General features: G+C 43.3%; 1 protein-coding gene across 1 annotated transcript; it reads left to right on the top strand.

Annotated features, from left to right (window-relative positions):
* Positions 1-13398: 13398 nt before the first annotated feature.
* LOC141548288 (CCR4-NOT transcription complex subunit 7-like) lies at positions 13399-16506 on the top strand. Its single transcript, XM_074277062.1, has 2 exons — positions 13399-14526; positions 14935-16506. The coding sequence occupies exons 1-2, from the start codon at positions 13400-13402 to the stop codon at positions 14993-14995; spliced, it is 1188 nt and encodes a 395-aa protein (XP_074133163.1). The 5' UTR covers position 13399; the 3' UTR covers positions 14996-16506.
* Positions 16507-17378: the final 872 nt, after the last annotated feature.

Genomic DNA, 17378 nt, shown 5'->3' with positions numbered 1-17378 from the left:
GGAGGGGCAAGAAGGAGGGAGAGAACTGAGAACCTAAAATTTAAAACAAAAAGAATTTTAGTAATAAATAATAGTAACTTTGTTTCTAATTAGTGCATTTAATCAAACTAATTATTTAATGTAATTAATTTCTTATTTAATTAATGAAAGAAATGCCCAGACTAAGTCTCTCCAGAGATTTTGACCTTTCTAGGAATAATTGTGTAGTTTTCCTTGATCGTATGGCACTAGAGACACAGACTAATGTGTAAGCTAGGAGAACAGAGGGCCAAAGTGGGGGAGCCATGAGCCTGTGCTTGGTTGTGGGAAGGGAGAAGGAGCCAGGAACCGGCCTGGGGTGAGTAGCAGGAAGTGTTTGGGGGCAGGACAGGGCTCTGTGTCTCCCCCTGGGTGCAGGGGTGAGTGTTTGGGGGCTCTGTCTCCTCCTGGGTGCAGGGGTTCAGAGGGTTGGCTCAGGGCAGGGGCTCCCTCGCTTTGCAGGCCCTGCACTCCTTGGCTTTTCACCATCCCATGTCTCCCAATGTGAAATGCATTCATTCTCCTGCAGATTCTCATCATAACTAAAATAGAGATGACGTTTCCTCCTCCAAGGGAGCCCCAATGCTGCTGCTTCCCCATGGGATGAGAGCATCACTCCTTAAGTCTCCTGGGCCTCCCCTTGCTCCCCTAGCTCCTTCTCTCTGGGGCTGAGATATCTCCTGGGGCCGGGGCCACTTCAAACCTGGGAACTTGCAGCTCTCCTTCCTTACTCCCCCCCCCCCCCCCAGGTCCTGCCTCGGACACGCTGACGGGCTCCTTGGGACCAGCCCTGCCTCCCTGAACCCCCGCCCCCCGGCCTGCTCCCTGCTGCCTGACCTGCCTGACCTCTGAGCCTGGATCCTGGAGGGTCCCGAACTGACAGAGAGGAGGCCTTCCCTGCGGCCCCCCTCCCCCTCCCCGGGCGGTTCCTGGCCTGGGTTTCTCAGTCCAGGGCCCCTCACTGCATCCCATCTGCCCCTTCCCCTCCTCCTCCACCCCTGAAGTGACGGGCGGCTGCCACGGAATGCCAGAACCGGGCTTTGGGTCGGGGCCTGGTTCGGCTTCCCGGCTCCGACTTTCCCCCTTTGGTAACTTGGGGAGCCCGCCGTTTCGCTTGGGCTCTCGGGGTTCCGGCCCCTCTGCCATCCCTGCCAGGATGAGGCCCGGGGGCCCCTGTGAGAGGCTGCCCCGATCCCAGGGACACCCTTGGGGCCTCTCTCGGGGGGAGCGGAGGGAGGCCCGCGAGGCTGGGGGGGGGGGGCTCTCTCTGCCGCGGGGAGGCGGGGGGGGGGGTGTTAGGCTGAACACCCCCTCCCCCCATGAGGCAGCTGCCCCAGGGGGAAGCGGCGGCCCCGGGAGGAAAGGACTCGCTCTCCCGCGCTGGCCGGATGCCCACGGGCCGGATGGCGTGCGGGGGATGGCGGCTCGGGCCCGGGAGGGAGCCAGGCAGCTGCAGCCCCGCCCTCCCCCGGGGTCCGGAAGACTCAGAGACCGAGGGACGGCAGCCCCCGTACCTGAAGCCCCTCCCCCCCCGTGTCCCAGCGGCCTGGGCCGCCCCTTCCCCCTCCCCCCCCCCCCCCCGTGTCCCAGCGGCCTGGGCCGCCCCTCCCCGGGGTCGCGGCCGGCCCGGCCCCTTCTGCCCCTCAGACCCCAGCCCTTCCCCAGGCTCCCCCGCAGCCCGGGCGCGCTTCCCTTCCCGGCGCCTCCCATTGGGCTTCCTGCCCCGGGCCCGGCCGCTGCCCAAGGAGCAGCTCCGGGGCCGCTGTGCCCGGGAGGCTCCGCCACACAAGCTCCCCTCAGGGCAAACAGCGACCGCCCGGGCCCGGACCCTCCCCTCCCCCCCCCCCCCCCCCCGGTTCTAGAATCGGCCCGGGCTTCTTTGTCCACACTGACGGCTGGAGGGACCCTAGAACCCTCTTCCTTCCCTAGTCCGGGTCCCGGACCTGTGCGCGGCGGAGGGGGGAGGGGAAGTTTGGCGGGAGGATGAAGGACTGACCCCGTGGGAGGGTGGAAAGAGCCTCCTTGGGGAGCTGGAAAGGAGCTGGGAGCCCGCAGCCCCAGCTCGCCCTCCGTTTGCAGCCGAGAACCCTGAGGCCCACAGAGCCTGAGTGCCTCCCCCGTCACGGAGCTGCGGGCGGCAGAATCTGAACTCGGGCGTCTTTAAGTTTAATCCAGGGCTCTCTCCCTCCGGCCGGACCCCCGTTAGAACATCTCCGCCCCTGGAGGCAGCCCTTGCCCCCCCTTCGGAGCACCCAGGGATGTCGGCAGCGTTCTCCAAGAGCCGAAATGGGGAGCCCGACAACACGCGGCAACCTCGGAGGAAGAGGCGCCGCGAGGGGCTCTCCGGGGCAGGCTGGTCCCGAGAAGGCTGGGCACGGCACGGCCATGGCACGGAGAGGGGAAGACCAGGAAAGGAGATTGCTTACAGGAAGGCTGGCGCACACCCAAGGGACACTTCCATACATTAAAGTTGTCTTCTAATTACAGAACAGACTGTCCAAACAACATGACTGTTTGAACGGAGAGGGGCCTTGAAGGTCAGCACTAGGAGGAAGGAGCCTGGAAGCATACACTACTAGAAAAAGAAAGGGCTTGGGGGGGGGGGGAGACACTATCACAACCCAAGAGAATGGCCAATGGCAGGCAGGTGAGGGAGCTCAGTATATGGCATGGGAGAGACCTCAGTGAGTCAGAGCCAGAAACATCCCTAGAATACAGGATAGGTCATGTTAGAGCTGGAAGAGAACTGGGAGCCTAGAAACAAAGAATCTCCGAGCTGGAAGGGATTTTGCATGTTAGAATGGAAAGGAAGTCTCAGACTGGCTAAGGTGACAGGCCACCATAATGACAAATGTTGGAGGGAAAAACTAATGCATTGTTAGTGGAGCTGTGAAATGATTCAAACACTGTGGAGAGCTATGGCCCCAAGGGCTATGCCAACTGTGCATCCCCTTTGATCCAGCAGTGTCACTTTGGGGTCTTTCTTTCAGAGAGACTGTAACAGAAGGAAAAGGACCCAGGTGCACAAAGATGTTTGTAGCAGCTTCTTTTGTTGTTGTGGCAAGGAACTGAAAATTGAGTGGATGCCTATCATTTGGGGAATGGATAAAGACGCTATGGTATATGAACGTGATGGAGTATGAGTGTCCCATTAGCAATGGTGAGCAGGCTGATTTCAGAAAAGCCTGGAAAGATTTACATGAACTAGTGCTGAGTGAAGCGAGCAGAACCAAGAGAAAACTGCACACAGGAATGACGAAATTATGTGAGAATCAACTATGACTGACTCAGCTGTTCTTAACAATTCAAGGCAATTCCAATAGACTTGGAATGGAAAATAATATCACATCCAGAGAGAGATGGATGGAGTCAGAATATAGATCAAAGCATAGTATTTCCTTTTTTTAAAGGTTGCTTGTTGAATTATTGAATAGTGCTGCATTGATTATTCTTCTAATTTACTATAAAAAAAAATTTGAGTTCTGAACATGTCAAACACAGGCTGGGAACCATCTGATTTTTCTTTTTTTTCTAGTAAATTTATTTATTGTTAATACACATTACTTTATGAATCATATTGAGAGAGAAAAATCTGACTAAAGGAAAACCATGGGAGATATAAAAAACAGAAAACAGAAGTGAATATAGGACATGTTGATTTACATTCAGTCTTCTTAGTTCTTTTTCTGGATGCAGATGGCATTTTCTGTCCAAGGTCTATTACGAGTGCTTTGGAGAAGCATAGTATTTTCACTTTTCAGTTTTGTTTTTTTTTCTTTCTCATGTTTTTTCCCTCTTGTTCTGATTTTTCATGGACAACATGAAAAATGTGTGAATATGTTTAAAGGAATTGCATATATTTAAGCTATTTCAGATGGTTTGCCATCTTGGGGAAGGGGTGATGGAGGGAGGAAGAAAAAGTTGGAACACAAAATCTTACAAAAGTGAATTTGAAGATAAAATACTATTACATGTATTTGAAGATAAAATACTATTAAAGGGAAAAAAGGAATGGAAAAGATGTTAGAAATAATCAAGCACAAACTGCTCATTTGATAGATGGGAAAAATGAGGCACAAAGACTGGAGGTGACTGGTTCAATTATTCCAACCACAAATTAGTGGTAGGCCAGAGGTTAAATCTCTGGTTTTAATGTCTATTCTGGGGCTCTTTTTTTGAAGGGTTAGACATCTAAAACAGTTTCCTCATAAAGAGGAGATGGAAGCCCTTAGACCAGTAATGTCTCCTTTCCCTGGAGCCCTTTCAAGAGAGACTAATTCTACTGTCTCTCTTTTGCAGTTATTTTTATTCTTCTCTTCCACTGTCTTCACATTTTTCTCATCCCTTTTTCCCAGCCAGTTAATGATCCTAAAGGAGCCTTGGCCATCAAATGGCAATCTCCGTGGTACCCTGGCATCTGACAGACAGTCTTCACAGGAGATGAAAGACCAACTGAATGGAGGTGTTGGAGGAATCTTCAGCAGCCTCTTATGGAGATGACAAGGAATTTGAGACTGGAAGAACAAATCCAATCAGAATCACTTCCCCTCTTATCATCCTAAGAGTTTCAGAGTTCCTATGGTATATACCATATACCAACAATCTGTGGTGTTGGCCACAAGTAGTCAGACTCACAAGGAGGGTAACAATTAATTATTAGGCATACACTGAGACTTTTACTTAAGTACCTGGTTTAAAAGAAAAGCATCAATCAAATCCAAGGCCCCAAAGAGACCACTAGCTAAGTTCTGGCTGTCATGAGACCACCAACTGGTTAAGGGGATCCCAGCAAGGTCATCTACTATATTCTTCCTCAAACCAATCCTTTGACTGGTTTATAATATTGATTATATAATTATTATATGATATTGATTGATTATATAATCATGTAAATGGTTTTGCACTACAAAGCCTATGGTACCAAGATTAGAAGGAAAGCAGAAAGCTGGGAAACACTTTTTACCACTATCTCTGATAAAAAGCCTCCTTTCTCTGTTATTTAAATGTTTTTTGGAGGTGGAGCCAAGTTGTTGGAGAAGACATGAAAGCCGTTCTGATCTCCCTTCTACCCTCAATACTAATTACCAAATTCAGCCTCAGAAATAGTGCTTGACTGGTAAAAATCCACGAATATTGGGAGTACAACAAATTACCAGCTGAAGATAATCTGGAAGATCGCCAGAAAAGGTTTGTTCTGATCAGCAGGAGCAGGCCAGTGGAGGCAGGGAGGCAGAACACAGAGGTTAGCACACTGAGCATACCTGGGCAGGGGTGGTCTCTGCCGGTGGAGATTTTGCAGGGAGGACTCTACCACAGGTTGGCGGCTTTGTTTTGTTTGCAAAGCAGTAGATCAGCAGAGAAGTTACAAAAAGACCAAAGGTAGAGTATACCCCAAAACCTCAGAATCTTATAGGATCTGGCTACACCCACCCAGCACCGGAAGTGAGCATCATAGCACAGCCATGCAGCCATATTCTGAAGCATGGGGTTTTTGCTGGGGGCAGCCACAAATCTGCACAGCAAGGGGGCTCTGCCTGGGGCAATAGAACTTCTGAAGCCTCGCTGTGCTTCCTGGGGCAGAAACACTATCTGTGTGGGGCTATTCCCAGGACATTTCTGCAGCTTGGCCACTCTTAGCAGCCCATTTGAAGGACAGCTACTGTCCATATAGCTATCCCTGTTCTGCAGAGGAAGCTGGTAACCTCCTTTCCCTGAAGCAGACCCTAAGGGCTTTTAAAAAAAGCCAAGCCTACTCTAACCATTGATAGCTTCTATACAGAAAGAGAGCAGGTTTTCAACCCCAAAGAAAAATTTGATAAAGTGGAAAAAGAAAACAACTTCCTGAAATGTCAATTGGAAAAAACTCCAAGGAAACAGAATTTGTGAATTGGAAAAGATAAAGTACTCCCAGGAAAGTAGGATCTGTGAATCAGAAAAAGAAAATAACTCAGTTAAAAAAAATAGTGAAATGGAAAAAAATTCCATAGAGCAAAACACCTCATTTAAAAACTCAATTGGACATAGACAAAAAAGTAAAAAAAAGTTAATGAAGCAAATAACTAATTAAAAATCATAACTGAACAAATGGAAATGAATGATTCATTGAAACATGAAGAATCAGTTAAGCAAAACCAAAAAAATGAAAAAAATAGAAAAAAATTAAATATCTACTTGGTAAAAAAACAGATCTGGAAAATAGATCTAGGAGAGATAATCTGAGGATTATTGGACTTCCTGAAAATTATGATTAAAAAAAAGAGCCTACACACTATTTTAAAGGAAGTTATCAAAGAGAATTGCCCAGATGTAAATGAATCAGAAGGTAAAATAGGCATTGAAAGAATTCATCGAACACCTTCTGATAAAGACCCTAAAATAAATACTCTAAGGAATATTGTGGCTAAATTTCAGAACTATCCAACTAAGGAAAAATATTACAAGCAGCCAAAAAAAATTTTTAAATACCGAGGAGCCACAATAAGGATCACTCAGGATCTAGCTGCTTCCACATTAAAGGATCAAAGGGCCTGGAATCTGATATTCTGAAAAGAACTTGGAATGCAGTTTAGAATCAACTACCCAGCGAAGCTGAGCATTTTCTTCCAGGAAAGAAGATGGACATTTAATCAAACAGGTGAATTCCGTTTGTTTCTAAGGAAAAAACCAAATCTAAACAAAAATTTTGACCTTCAACTATAGGACTCAAGAGAAGCAGAAAAAGGTGAAAAGAACTCTTGAGAAATGTATTTCTGTTATGGACATATATAAAGACTGCATGTATAATTTGATTTTACTGATTTAAAAAGGGAAGTAGAAATGAAAAGAGGATAGTATCAGAAAAAGGGAAAAGGGAACATAAAAAGAGGGAAAATACATCCCATGAAGAGGCAAAGGAAACCTATCATATCTCAGGGAATTTAGGGAGGGGAGGAACATTGTGTGAATCTTACTCTCATCAGATTTGGCTCAAAGAGATAATATTAGACATATTTGGTTTAGAGAAACTTCTCTCACCTCATTAAAAAGTGGGAGGGGAAAAGGAGAAGGGTAAAAAGGGAAAAGTACAAAAAAGGGGATTCAAAGGGGGTGGGAGGGATTCTAAAGAGGGAGAGTTGCATAAGGCAAGAGGTGCCCATAAGTTTAATACTGGGGAGGGGGGTAATGGGGGTAAGAAAAAAGAAAAGCATAACCTGGGGATAATAAGATGGCAGGAAATGCAGAATTAGTAATTTTAACTGTAAATGTGAATGGGATGAACTCACCCATTAAGCGGTGGTGGATAGCAGATTGGATCAAAAGCCAGAACCCTGCAATATGTTGTTTACAGTAAACACATTTAAAGCAGGGAGATACATACAAAGTAAAGGTAAAAGACTGCAGCGGAATCTACTATGCTTCAGGTGAAATAAAAAAAGCAGGGGTAGCCATCCTATTCTCAGATAAAGCAAAAGCAAAAATTGATCTAATTAAAAGAGATAAGGAAGGAAATTATATCTTGCTAAAGGGTAGCAATATCAATACTAAACATATATGCACTAAGTAGTGTAGCATCTAACTTACTAAAGGAGAAGTTAAGAGAGTTGCAAGAAGAAGTAGACAACAAAGCTATAATTGTGGGAGATCTCAACCTTGCACTCTCAGAATTAGATAAATGAAACCACAAAACAAATAAGAAAGAAGTCAAAGAGGTAAATAGAATATTAGAAAAGTTAGTTATGATCGATCTTTGGAGAAAACTGAATGGAGACAGAAAGGAGTATACTTTGTTCTCAGCAGTTCATGGAACCTATATAAAAATTGACCATATATTAGGAATAAAGACCTCAAAATTAAATCCATAAAGGCAAAAATAGTAAATGTATTATTTTCAGATCACAATGCAACAAAAATTACATTCAACAGAAAGCTAGGGGTAAATAGACCAAAAAGTACTGGAAACTAAATAATCTCATCTTAAAAAATGATTGGGTGAAATAGCAAATCATAGACACAATTAATAATTTCACCCAAGAGAATACCAAAATTTGTGGGATGCAACCAAAGTGGTAATAAGGGGAAATTTTATATCTTTAGAGGCTTACTTGAATAAAATAGAGAAAGAGAAGATCAATGAATTGGGCTTGCAACTTAAAAAACTAAAAAAGAAGACTAAATTAAAAACCCCAATCAAATACTAAACTTGAAATTCTAAAATTAAAAGGAGAAATTGATAAAAATTGAAAGTTAAAAAAAAACTATTGAATTAATAAATAAAACTAAGAGTTGGTTTTATGAAAAACCCAACAAAATATATAAACCTTTGATAAATCTGATTAGAAAAAGGAAAGAGGAAAATCAAATTGTTAGTCTTAAAAATGAAAAGGGAGAACTTTCCACCAATAGAGAGGAAATTAGGGCAATAATTAGGAGTTACTTTGTCCAACTTCATGCCAATAAATTTGATAACCTAAATGAAATGGATGACTACCTTAAAAAATATAGGCTTCCCAGATTAACAGAGGAGGAAGTAAATTGCTTAAATAGTCCCATTTTAGAAAAATAAATAGAACAAGCTATTAATCAACTCCCTAAGAAAAAAATCTCCAGGACCAGATGGATTTACATGTGAATTCTACCAAACATTAAAGAACAATTAACTCCAATGTTATATAAACTATTTTAAAAATGGGGACTGAAGGAGTCCTAACAAATTCTTTTTATGACACAGACATGGTACTGATACCTAAACCAGATAGGTTGAAAACAGAGAAAGGAAATTATAGACCAATCTCCCTGATGAATATTGATGCAAAAATCTTAAATAAAATATTAGCAAAAAGATTACAGAAAATCATCCCCAGGATAATGCACTATGACTAAGTAGGATTTATACCAGGAATGCAGGGCTGGTTCAATATTAGGAAACCTATTAGCATAATTGACTTTATCAATAATCAAATTAACAAAAACCATATAATCATCTCAATAGATACAGAAAAAGCATTTGATAAAATCCAAATCCATTCCTATTAAAAACACTCAAGAGTATAGGAATAAATAGACTTTTCCTTAAAATAATCAGTAGCATCTATTTAAAACCATCAGCAAGCAGCATATGTAATGGGGATAAACTGGAACCATTCCCAATATGATCAGGGGTGAAACAAGATTGCCCACTATCACCATTACTATTCAGTATTGTATTAGAATTGCTAGCTTCCACAATAAGAGTAGAGAAAGAGATTAAAGGAATTAGAGTAGGTAATGAGGAAACCAAATTATTACTCTTTGCAGATGATATGATAGTATACTTAGAGAACCCCAGAGATTCTACTAAAAAGCTATTAGAAAATAGCCTTTAGCAAACTTGCATGATACAAAATAAACACACGTAAGTAATTAGCATTCTTATATATCACTAACAAAATCCAACAGTTAGAGTTACAAAGAGAAATTCCATTTAAATAACTGCCGATAGTATAAAATATTTGGGAATCTATCTACCAAGGGAAAGTCAGGGAGTATATGAGCAAAACTACAAAATACTTTCCACACAAATAAAGTCAGATCTAACCAACTGGAAAAATATTAAGTGCTCCTGGACAGGTGGAGAGAATATAATAAAGATGAAAATATTACCTAAACTAATCTATTTATTTAGTGCTATACCCATCAGAATCCCCAAAAAAACTATTTTAATGACCTAGAAAAAAAATAACAAAATTCATCTGGAAGAACAAAAGGTCAAGAATTTCAAGAGAATTAATGAAAAAAAAAAAAGCTAATTAAGGTGGTCAGGCTGTACCAGATCTACAACTATATTATAAAGCAGTGGTCATCAAAATCATTTGGTACTGGCTAATAAATAGAGCAGTTGATTAGTGGAGTAGGTTAGGTTAACAGAACAAAATAGTCAATGACTGTAGCAATCTAGTATTTGACAAATCCAAAGACCCCAGCTTTTGGAATACGAATTCACTATTTGACAAAACTGCTGTGAAAATTGGAAACTTATATGGCAGAAATTAGGAATTAACCCAAATATAACACCATATACCAAGATAAGGTCAAAATAGGTTCACAATTTGGACATAAAGAATGATATTATAAACAAATTAGAAGAACATAGGATAGTTTACCTCTCAGATCTATGGAGGAGGAAGGATTTGTGACCAAATAAGAAGTAGAGATTGTTATTGATCACAAAGTAGATAATTTTGATTATATTAAGTTTTTGTACAAACAGAAGGGAAGCAATAAGCTGGGAAAACATTTTTATATTCAAAGGTTCTTATAAAGGCCTCATTTCTAAAACATAGAGAATTGAATCAACTTTATAAAAATTCAAGCCATTCTCCAATTGATAAATTGTCAAAGGATAAGAAGAGAGAATTTTCAGAAATTGAAACTATTTGTAGTCATATGAAAAGGTGCTCCAAATCAGTGCTGATCAGAGAAATGCAAATTAAAACAACTCTGAGATACCACTACAAACCTCTCAGATTGGCTAAGATGTCAGGAAAACATAATGGAGGAGATGTGGGAAAACTGGGACACTGATACATTGTTAGTGCAACCGTGAACAGATCCAATCATTCTGGAGAGCAAGCTGGAACTATGTTCAAAAAGCTACAAACGGTGCATATCCTTTGATCCAGCACTGTTACTACTGGGCTTATAGCCTAAAGAGATCTTAAAGGAGGGAAAGGGACCCACATGTGCAAAAATGTTTGTGGCAGCTCTTTTTGTAGTGGCAAGAAACTGGAAACTGAATGGATGCCCATCAATTGGAGAATGGCTGAATAAATTGTGGTATATGAATATTATGGAATAGTATTGTTGTCTAAGAAATGACCATTAGGATGATTTCAGAGAGGCCTGGAGAGGCTTGCATGAGCTGATGCTAAGTGAAATGACCAGAACCAGGAAATCATTATACACTGCAACAACAAGACTATATGATGATCAATTCTGATAGATGTGGGTCTCTTCAACAATGAGATGATTCAAACAAGTTCTGATTTTTCAGTGATGAAGAGAGCCATCTATACCCAAAGAGAGAACCGTTGGAGTTGAGTGTGGACCATAACAGCATTTTCACTCTTTCTGTTGTTGTTTGCACTTTTTTTCCAGGTATTTTTCCTTATTGATCCGATTTTTCTTGTGCAGCAAGATAACTGTATAAATATGCATACATATATTGGATTTAACATATTTTAACACATTTAAAAAGAATCCTCCATTGTATATGTGTAAAAAAAGAATACTGTTTGGCACCAATATATCACCTAGGATAGAAAGATTGGTAGCAGGGAGGCTGTAGACAGCACTGACTCCAGTCACTTTAAATTTTATAAACAATGATTTTGTGAGGCAGTTGCTATGCCCACTTTACAGATGAGGCAACCAAGTCTCAGAAAGGTAAAGGGATTTGCACACAGCTAGGAATTATCAGAATTGGAATTGGAAGCAGGCTCTTTCCACCCCCAAAGTCCAGTATTCTAGGTATTTACAAAAGAATTCCGGAACTGAGATTTGGAAAGGAGTTCAGTGTCCAGCTATTCTAATCCACACAGAAAAAGGAATCCTTTAAAATATATACATTTTTGGTTTTAAAATATCATGTCTGATATATGTTCCAAATCCTTTTCTTTATGGAGTGAGACAATTTTCCTGGAGAGGTGTCTTTTTTATAATTATTTTTTATTTTTCAAAATACATGCACAGATAGTTTTCAACATTAACCCCTGAAAAACTTTGTTTCATAATTTTCTCCCTTCCTTGCCAACTCCCCTTTCTCCTAGATAGCAAGCTTCCTAATATAAGTTAAAGACATGCAGTTCTTCTAAACATATTTCCACATTTTTCATGCTGTACAAGAAAAATCAGATCAAAAAGGAAAAAAAAATGAGAGAAAAATACAAGCAAGGACACAACTACAAACAAAAGAGATGAAAATACTAGGTTGGGATCCACATTCAGTTTCTATAGTTCTCTCTCTCTCAGATGGCTGTCACAAATATATTGGAAATGGACTGAATCACCTCATATTTGAAAAGAACCAAGTGCACACCTGATATTATGTATTTGATAACTGATCATACAGCTTCTGCTGGAAAGGGGAACCTTGATCTGCAAGGCAGCCAGACCATACACTTTTGTGTATGGCATTTTGAATCTTTCTCCCATGTTGTCCTCTCCTTTCAGCCAGCTGCCCCCATCACAGCTCCTATTTATATAATGCTTTAATGTTTATTAATGTTTTTTTTTTTTTAACACAATCTCATTCATGCCTCTGTGATGTAGCCCAGGGGCATGGGGGCATGATTTCCAGCATGGCCTTGGCAACAATACAGCCCCTGCAGCAGGTGTACAGCAGGTGGCAGAATCTGGTCAGTGATTCCCTATGGAAATAAATACACACAGTGATGTTGGGAAGATTCAACTTCCTCAGAGTACTTTCCCATCCATGCCTCTGGATCTGTGTGAGGAGGGGTACAGAAAGAGCTATGGACTGTGATTTTCACTTTGGATTTAGGGAAGTAATCTTGTCAAGCCTGAAAGGGAGTGTGATTTGAGTATATTTTAATTGATGGGGAGCATGGGCTCTTACTTCTGTACTCCCTGCCTCTCCCCCCCCCCACTTAGCATAGTGTTTTGCACATAGTATGTGTTTCATAAATGCTTGCTTCATTCATTCTTTCATTTGTTCATTCATTCTCTCAGATTAAGACTGAACATGACAGGACAAAATTGTCTAATAAGGGAGCCCTTAAGTCTCATGTACAGAAATTAAAAGCGGCCACTAAAAGAGTTTTGCCATTTCCCAAAGACAATCCCCCCCTCCCTCCCTCCCTTCCTCTCTCCTCTTCTTCCTCCTCCTCCTCTACTTTTTCTTCCTTCTCGTATGTAATTTTGGGGTTAACTGGCTGCTGGTCCGCATTCTCTATCCATCCATTCATTCATCCTTCCCTGCATCATATCAGCCAAAGGGCTCCGGAGCAGGGCAGCGGCGGGGGGGTGGGGGGAGGCAGAGCGCGGGGGGCGGGCGCGAAGCGGGAGGTAGGGGGGACGACACGGCTCGCGGGAGACGGCGACACTGGCCGCGCAACGAAAGCACCCCCTCCCTCACAAGGGGCTGACGTTTTGCCGGGGTCTCCTAGAAACGCGCGCGCGTGTCTCCTGGTATGTTGTATAATAATAGCCAGCAGCTCCATCACAATCTCCGTACACAGACAGGCTGACGTCACCGCTCAGCGCCCTTCTTAGACTTTCATTTGGGAGAGAGGAGGCGCCCAACTGGGGGCGTTGGGGGGGGGAAAGACCGAACAGGGGGAGGGACGGAGGGAAGGTGGGGGGCGCAGCCACAGAAGGCCGTCTCTGTGGTGAGTAGGAGGCGGGGATGGAGGAGGCGGAGAAGCGCTACCGCAGCGGCCCCGGCGCAGGTACCAAAGTAAAGGCGGATGAAAGAGGGGTTTGGGGAGGCGAATTTTTACTCAGCTCCATGAGAAGCTGCTGCCGATCGTTAGTGTCCGACGGCTCCCCGCCGCGCGCCCCGCCTCAGCCCAGCATGCCTGCAGCCCGTGCCGAGCAGAGCCCGCGGATCCGGGAAGTTTGGGCTTACAACCTGGACGAGGAGATGAAGAAAATGCGACCCGTTATCCAGAAATACAATTACGTGGCTATGGATACGGAGTTCCCAGGTGTGGTGGCCAAACCTATCGGAGAATTCCGAAGCTACGCCGACTACCAGTACCAACTGCTGAGGTGCAATGTGGACTGGCTGAAGATCATCCAGCTGGGGCTGACGTTCATGAACGAGCAGGGAGAGTGCCCCCCGGGAACCTCCACGTGGCAATTCAACTTTAAATTCAATCTGAAGGAGGATGTGTACGCCCAAGACTCCATAGAGCTCCTGACCATGTCCGGCATCCAGTTCAAGAAACATGAAGAAGAAGGGATCGAGACCCAGTATTTTGCCGAGCTCCTGATGACATCGGGAGTGGTGCTGTGTGACGGGGTTAAGTGGCTATCCTTCCACAGCGGCTACGACTTCGGCTACTTCATCAAGATGCTCACCAACTCTCCTTTGCCCGAAGAAGCCCGCGACTTCTTCGAGATTCTCCAACTGTTCTTTCCGGTCATCTATGATATCAAGTACCTCATGAAGAGCTGCAAAAATCTCAGGGGTGGACTGCAGGAAGTGGCCACTCAGCTGGAGCTGGAGCGCATAGGCTCCCAGCACCAGGCAGGGTCCGATTCCCTACTCACAGGTATGACCTTTTTCAAAATGAGGGAAATGTTCTTTGAAGACCACATCGATGACGCCAAGTATTCTGGCTACCTGTATGGGCTCGGTTCGGGAGCTACCCACGTCTACAACAACAGCCACCCCGGGTTCCAGAACCGCTTCTCCGGACCCTGCCAGACCACCTACCAGAGAGACTTCCAGAACAGTTTCCAGGGCGTCCAGTATGTCCACTACAGTAGAGAACCAGTATGGAGAGGAGACCAGCAAGCATTCATGAGGTGAAACAGAAAACAGGGATTAATTTTTTTTTTTTTTTTTTTTTAAACATCTAAACCCATGCCTTTTTTTTCCTCCAGGTTTTTATTTCCAGTTAAATCCTTTGGTCAATACTAGGCTTTTTTTTTCACTCTACTTTCTCAACTTGTTCTCCTTTTGTTTTTTAATAACAGTTATAACCATTCTTTCCTACCACAGATCCTGATAGGCAGATTGAATTTTGCAGCATATTAATCCACTTGTTAGCAAGTATATGTGGCTAAGGGGGAAAATTCATATCTTACTTAATCTTTTGGTAACTATTATCTATTTGGTCTTAGTTTGGCCCCTGCCCCTGCTTTCCTCCAAATTCCCAGATTACCAAGCACTGACTGTAATTTAATGTCTTGTTTCATTTTTTTCTCTTCCAGCGTGCAAGAGATGCCAATGTTTGAGGACGAGGACCATCAAGTCTACACTTATGGAGAATGAATCTGCTCAGATTCTCTGTGTCACCAGAAGGTTGGAGTTTCCTTTGAAGTTTGCCTGAAAATTGATCATCTGCCAATTTTACACAGCATTGCCTTGTTTTGGACCCATGGAGCAGAATATGTTTATTGTGCTGCAAATTGTTGACTCAGCTACTCAAAAGAACTTGATGAATGCTTTTCCTGATGTTTCATCTTCTAAACACCTAGAAGCATTCTTGGTTTTGAATTGGTATATGTATTAGATCTGTGACTGACAAAAGGTTTTAAATTACCTTTACCCCCTTCAGCAAAATTCCCTGTAATTGGCTTTTCAAGATCTATCTGGGAGCTGACATCCAAGGAGCCTGAACTTCTGTTAACAGCACCGTTCCTATTATTTCCCTTTTGTCTTTTAATTTTACCAACATTTCTTTTTTCTCCTCACTCCTCTCTCACCTTTCAAATATAATCATGTTTACCATGTGTTTGAATTGATGATTCTGCAAGTCGTCATAATAGAAAGTCCAAAGAGAGCAAAGTCACCTTAGTTATATTTTATACCAAATTAAATTTGAAGAAATAAAATTGTGCTTTTGTAGTTGCTAGAACTACAAAAGTAATTCAGAGCCTTGTTCTAAAACAACAAAAAGTCCCTAAAATTAACTTGAATAGTTTTAGTCATCTGAGGACTATAATGATTATTTATTTTTGCGTGTATATTTTTGCCATATATTTTCTATCTATTGACAGAAATAACTATGAAGTACTTTCTTAGCCATGTAGATTATGTGACCAAGCCAGAGCACATGAAAGAATTTGGTCATTAGTTATCAAATACTAGCCAGAAATGATGGATGGCAAGTGTGTATGTATATGTTACCTGAACTTCAATCAGTATATTATCTGTTTTCCAGATGTGTTTGTCTCCCTTATCCTTTAATACTCTTTTCTCATTAAGTTTGCTAGAGATGGGAAGAAATGGAAAATATGGACTGGATGAACTTCAAAGGAGTTTGGTGATAGTGAGAGATGGCATTGGAGAGAAAGGAATATTCAAACTCCTTCACTGTGATGGAGTGGGAAGAAGAGTGGGAGTTGAGTTGAGGGGAGAGCAGGAAAATGAGTAAAAGTGCAACCACAGCCAGATCTTTGTGAGGGTAGGAAGAAAGGAGCGGAAAAGGAGAAGCTGGTATCACTCCTAGTGCCCAGTCCAGCACCTTGTACAGAGCAGGCATTTGATGAATGTATTGTTCTTAGACCCTTTGGCTTCCTTCTAGGCTTAGGCCAAGGGACATCTTTATGCAGGAGGCCTTTCCCAGCTCCCTCAGCTGCTAGTGCCTTCCCCTTGCATATTGCCTTCTACCTACTCTGTCTAAATATTGTGCGTACATAGTTATTTACAAGTTTTCTTCCCTGTTAGAATGTGAGCTCCTTGAGAGCCAGGATAGTATTTTTTTGCTTTTCATTGTATCCCCAGTGCTTAGCACAGTGTTTGGCACACAGTGAGGACCTAATAAATGTTTGTTGATTGATTGCTTTGTCTAGTGTTTGTTGGGAAGTCTTCCCCTGAGATGGTTGGGTACATCCCTGGGAGGTCATGTGTAGCGGGGTCAGGCTGTGGCTGTTTCCTGCTGCCCCAGCTGTCCTCAGAGATAGTCAGCAGGACAGGGTCCAGTAGGAGTCTGTCCCCCTGGCCCAAACCCTTATGCCCCCTGCATGTCCTAGCACTGGCTCAGCAGGAGGTGGCCTGAAGGACTGCTCTGGGCTTTTCAAGACTAAACACTGAGTTCTAATTCTCCCTCTGTCTTCTTTTTCCTTTCTGTTCTTTCTCCTGATTCCTCTTCCTCCTTCCCCTCCTCTCTTTGTTCTTTCACCTCATCTCCTTTCCCCCTCCTCCTTCCTCATGTTTTCTTCCTACCTTTCCCTCCCCATCCTCCCTTTCTTTTCTTCCTCCTCTGTCCTTTTCTACCTTCCCCTCCACTGTTTTTTCATTGTTCTGGTTCCTAGACCCTAGTGTGGGCCTGAAATCCCCTGTGCCAGCTACTGCCACAGCCTTATCCCAAGTTGCTACAGAACTAGAAACCCGATCTCCCCTTCTGCAGAAAGGTTCCATAAGGGGGGCACTGAGCACTTTGATTGCTGAGCCCAGAAAGGGGAGCATCCTAACATACAATGTTCTTTATGGAAAGAAGTGGGTGGTCCAGAATCCTTCCTTGGGGGACAGCAAGTCTCAGCAACAGGGACACAATAGGAGAGCTTGGGGAAGAACTGAGGAGAAGAGCATGGACGTGAAGCACATCAAGAAAGATTTTGGTCAGACACAAGAATTGCTCACAAAGTAGTTTCTGCCTCTTAAGGACTTTCACATCCCCTTAAGCTCCCTCCTCCCCACTCTACCTCACACA

The sequence above is a fragment of the Sminthopsis crassicaudata genome, chromosome X, assembly GCF_048593235.1.
Source record: "Sminthopsis crassicaudata isolate SCR6 chromosome X, ASM4859323v1, whole genome shotgun sequence".
In the NCBI taxonomy this organism is placed as follows: domain Eukaryota; kingdom Metazoa; phylum Chordata; class Mammalia; order Dasyuromorphia; family Dasyuridae; genus Sminthopsis; species Sminthopsis crassicaudata.
Note: the sequence above shows the minus strand (reverse complement) of the source record. Positions and strands in the feature narration are given on the sequence as shown.

Coding starts and splice junctions, on each gene's coding strand:
- LOC141548288 (XM_074277062.1), top strand. CDS start 13,400: ATGGAGGAGGCGGAGAAGCGCTACCGCAGCGGCCCCGGCGCAGGTACC. Junction 14,527..14,934: donor GACCAGCAAGCATTCATGAG/GTGAAACAGAAA, acceptor TTTCTCTTCCAG/CGTGCAAGAGATGCCAATGT.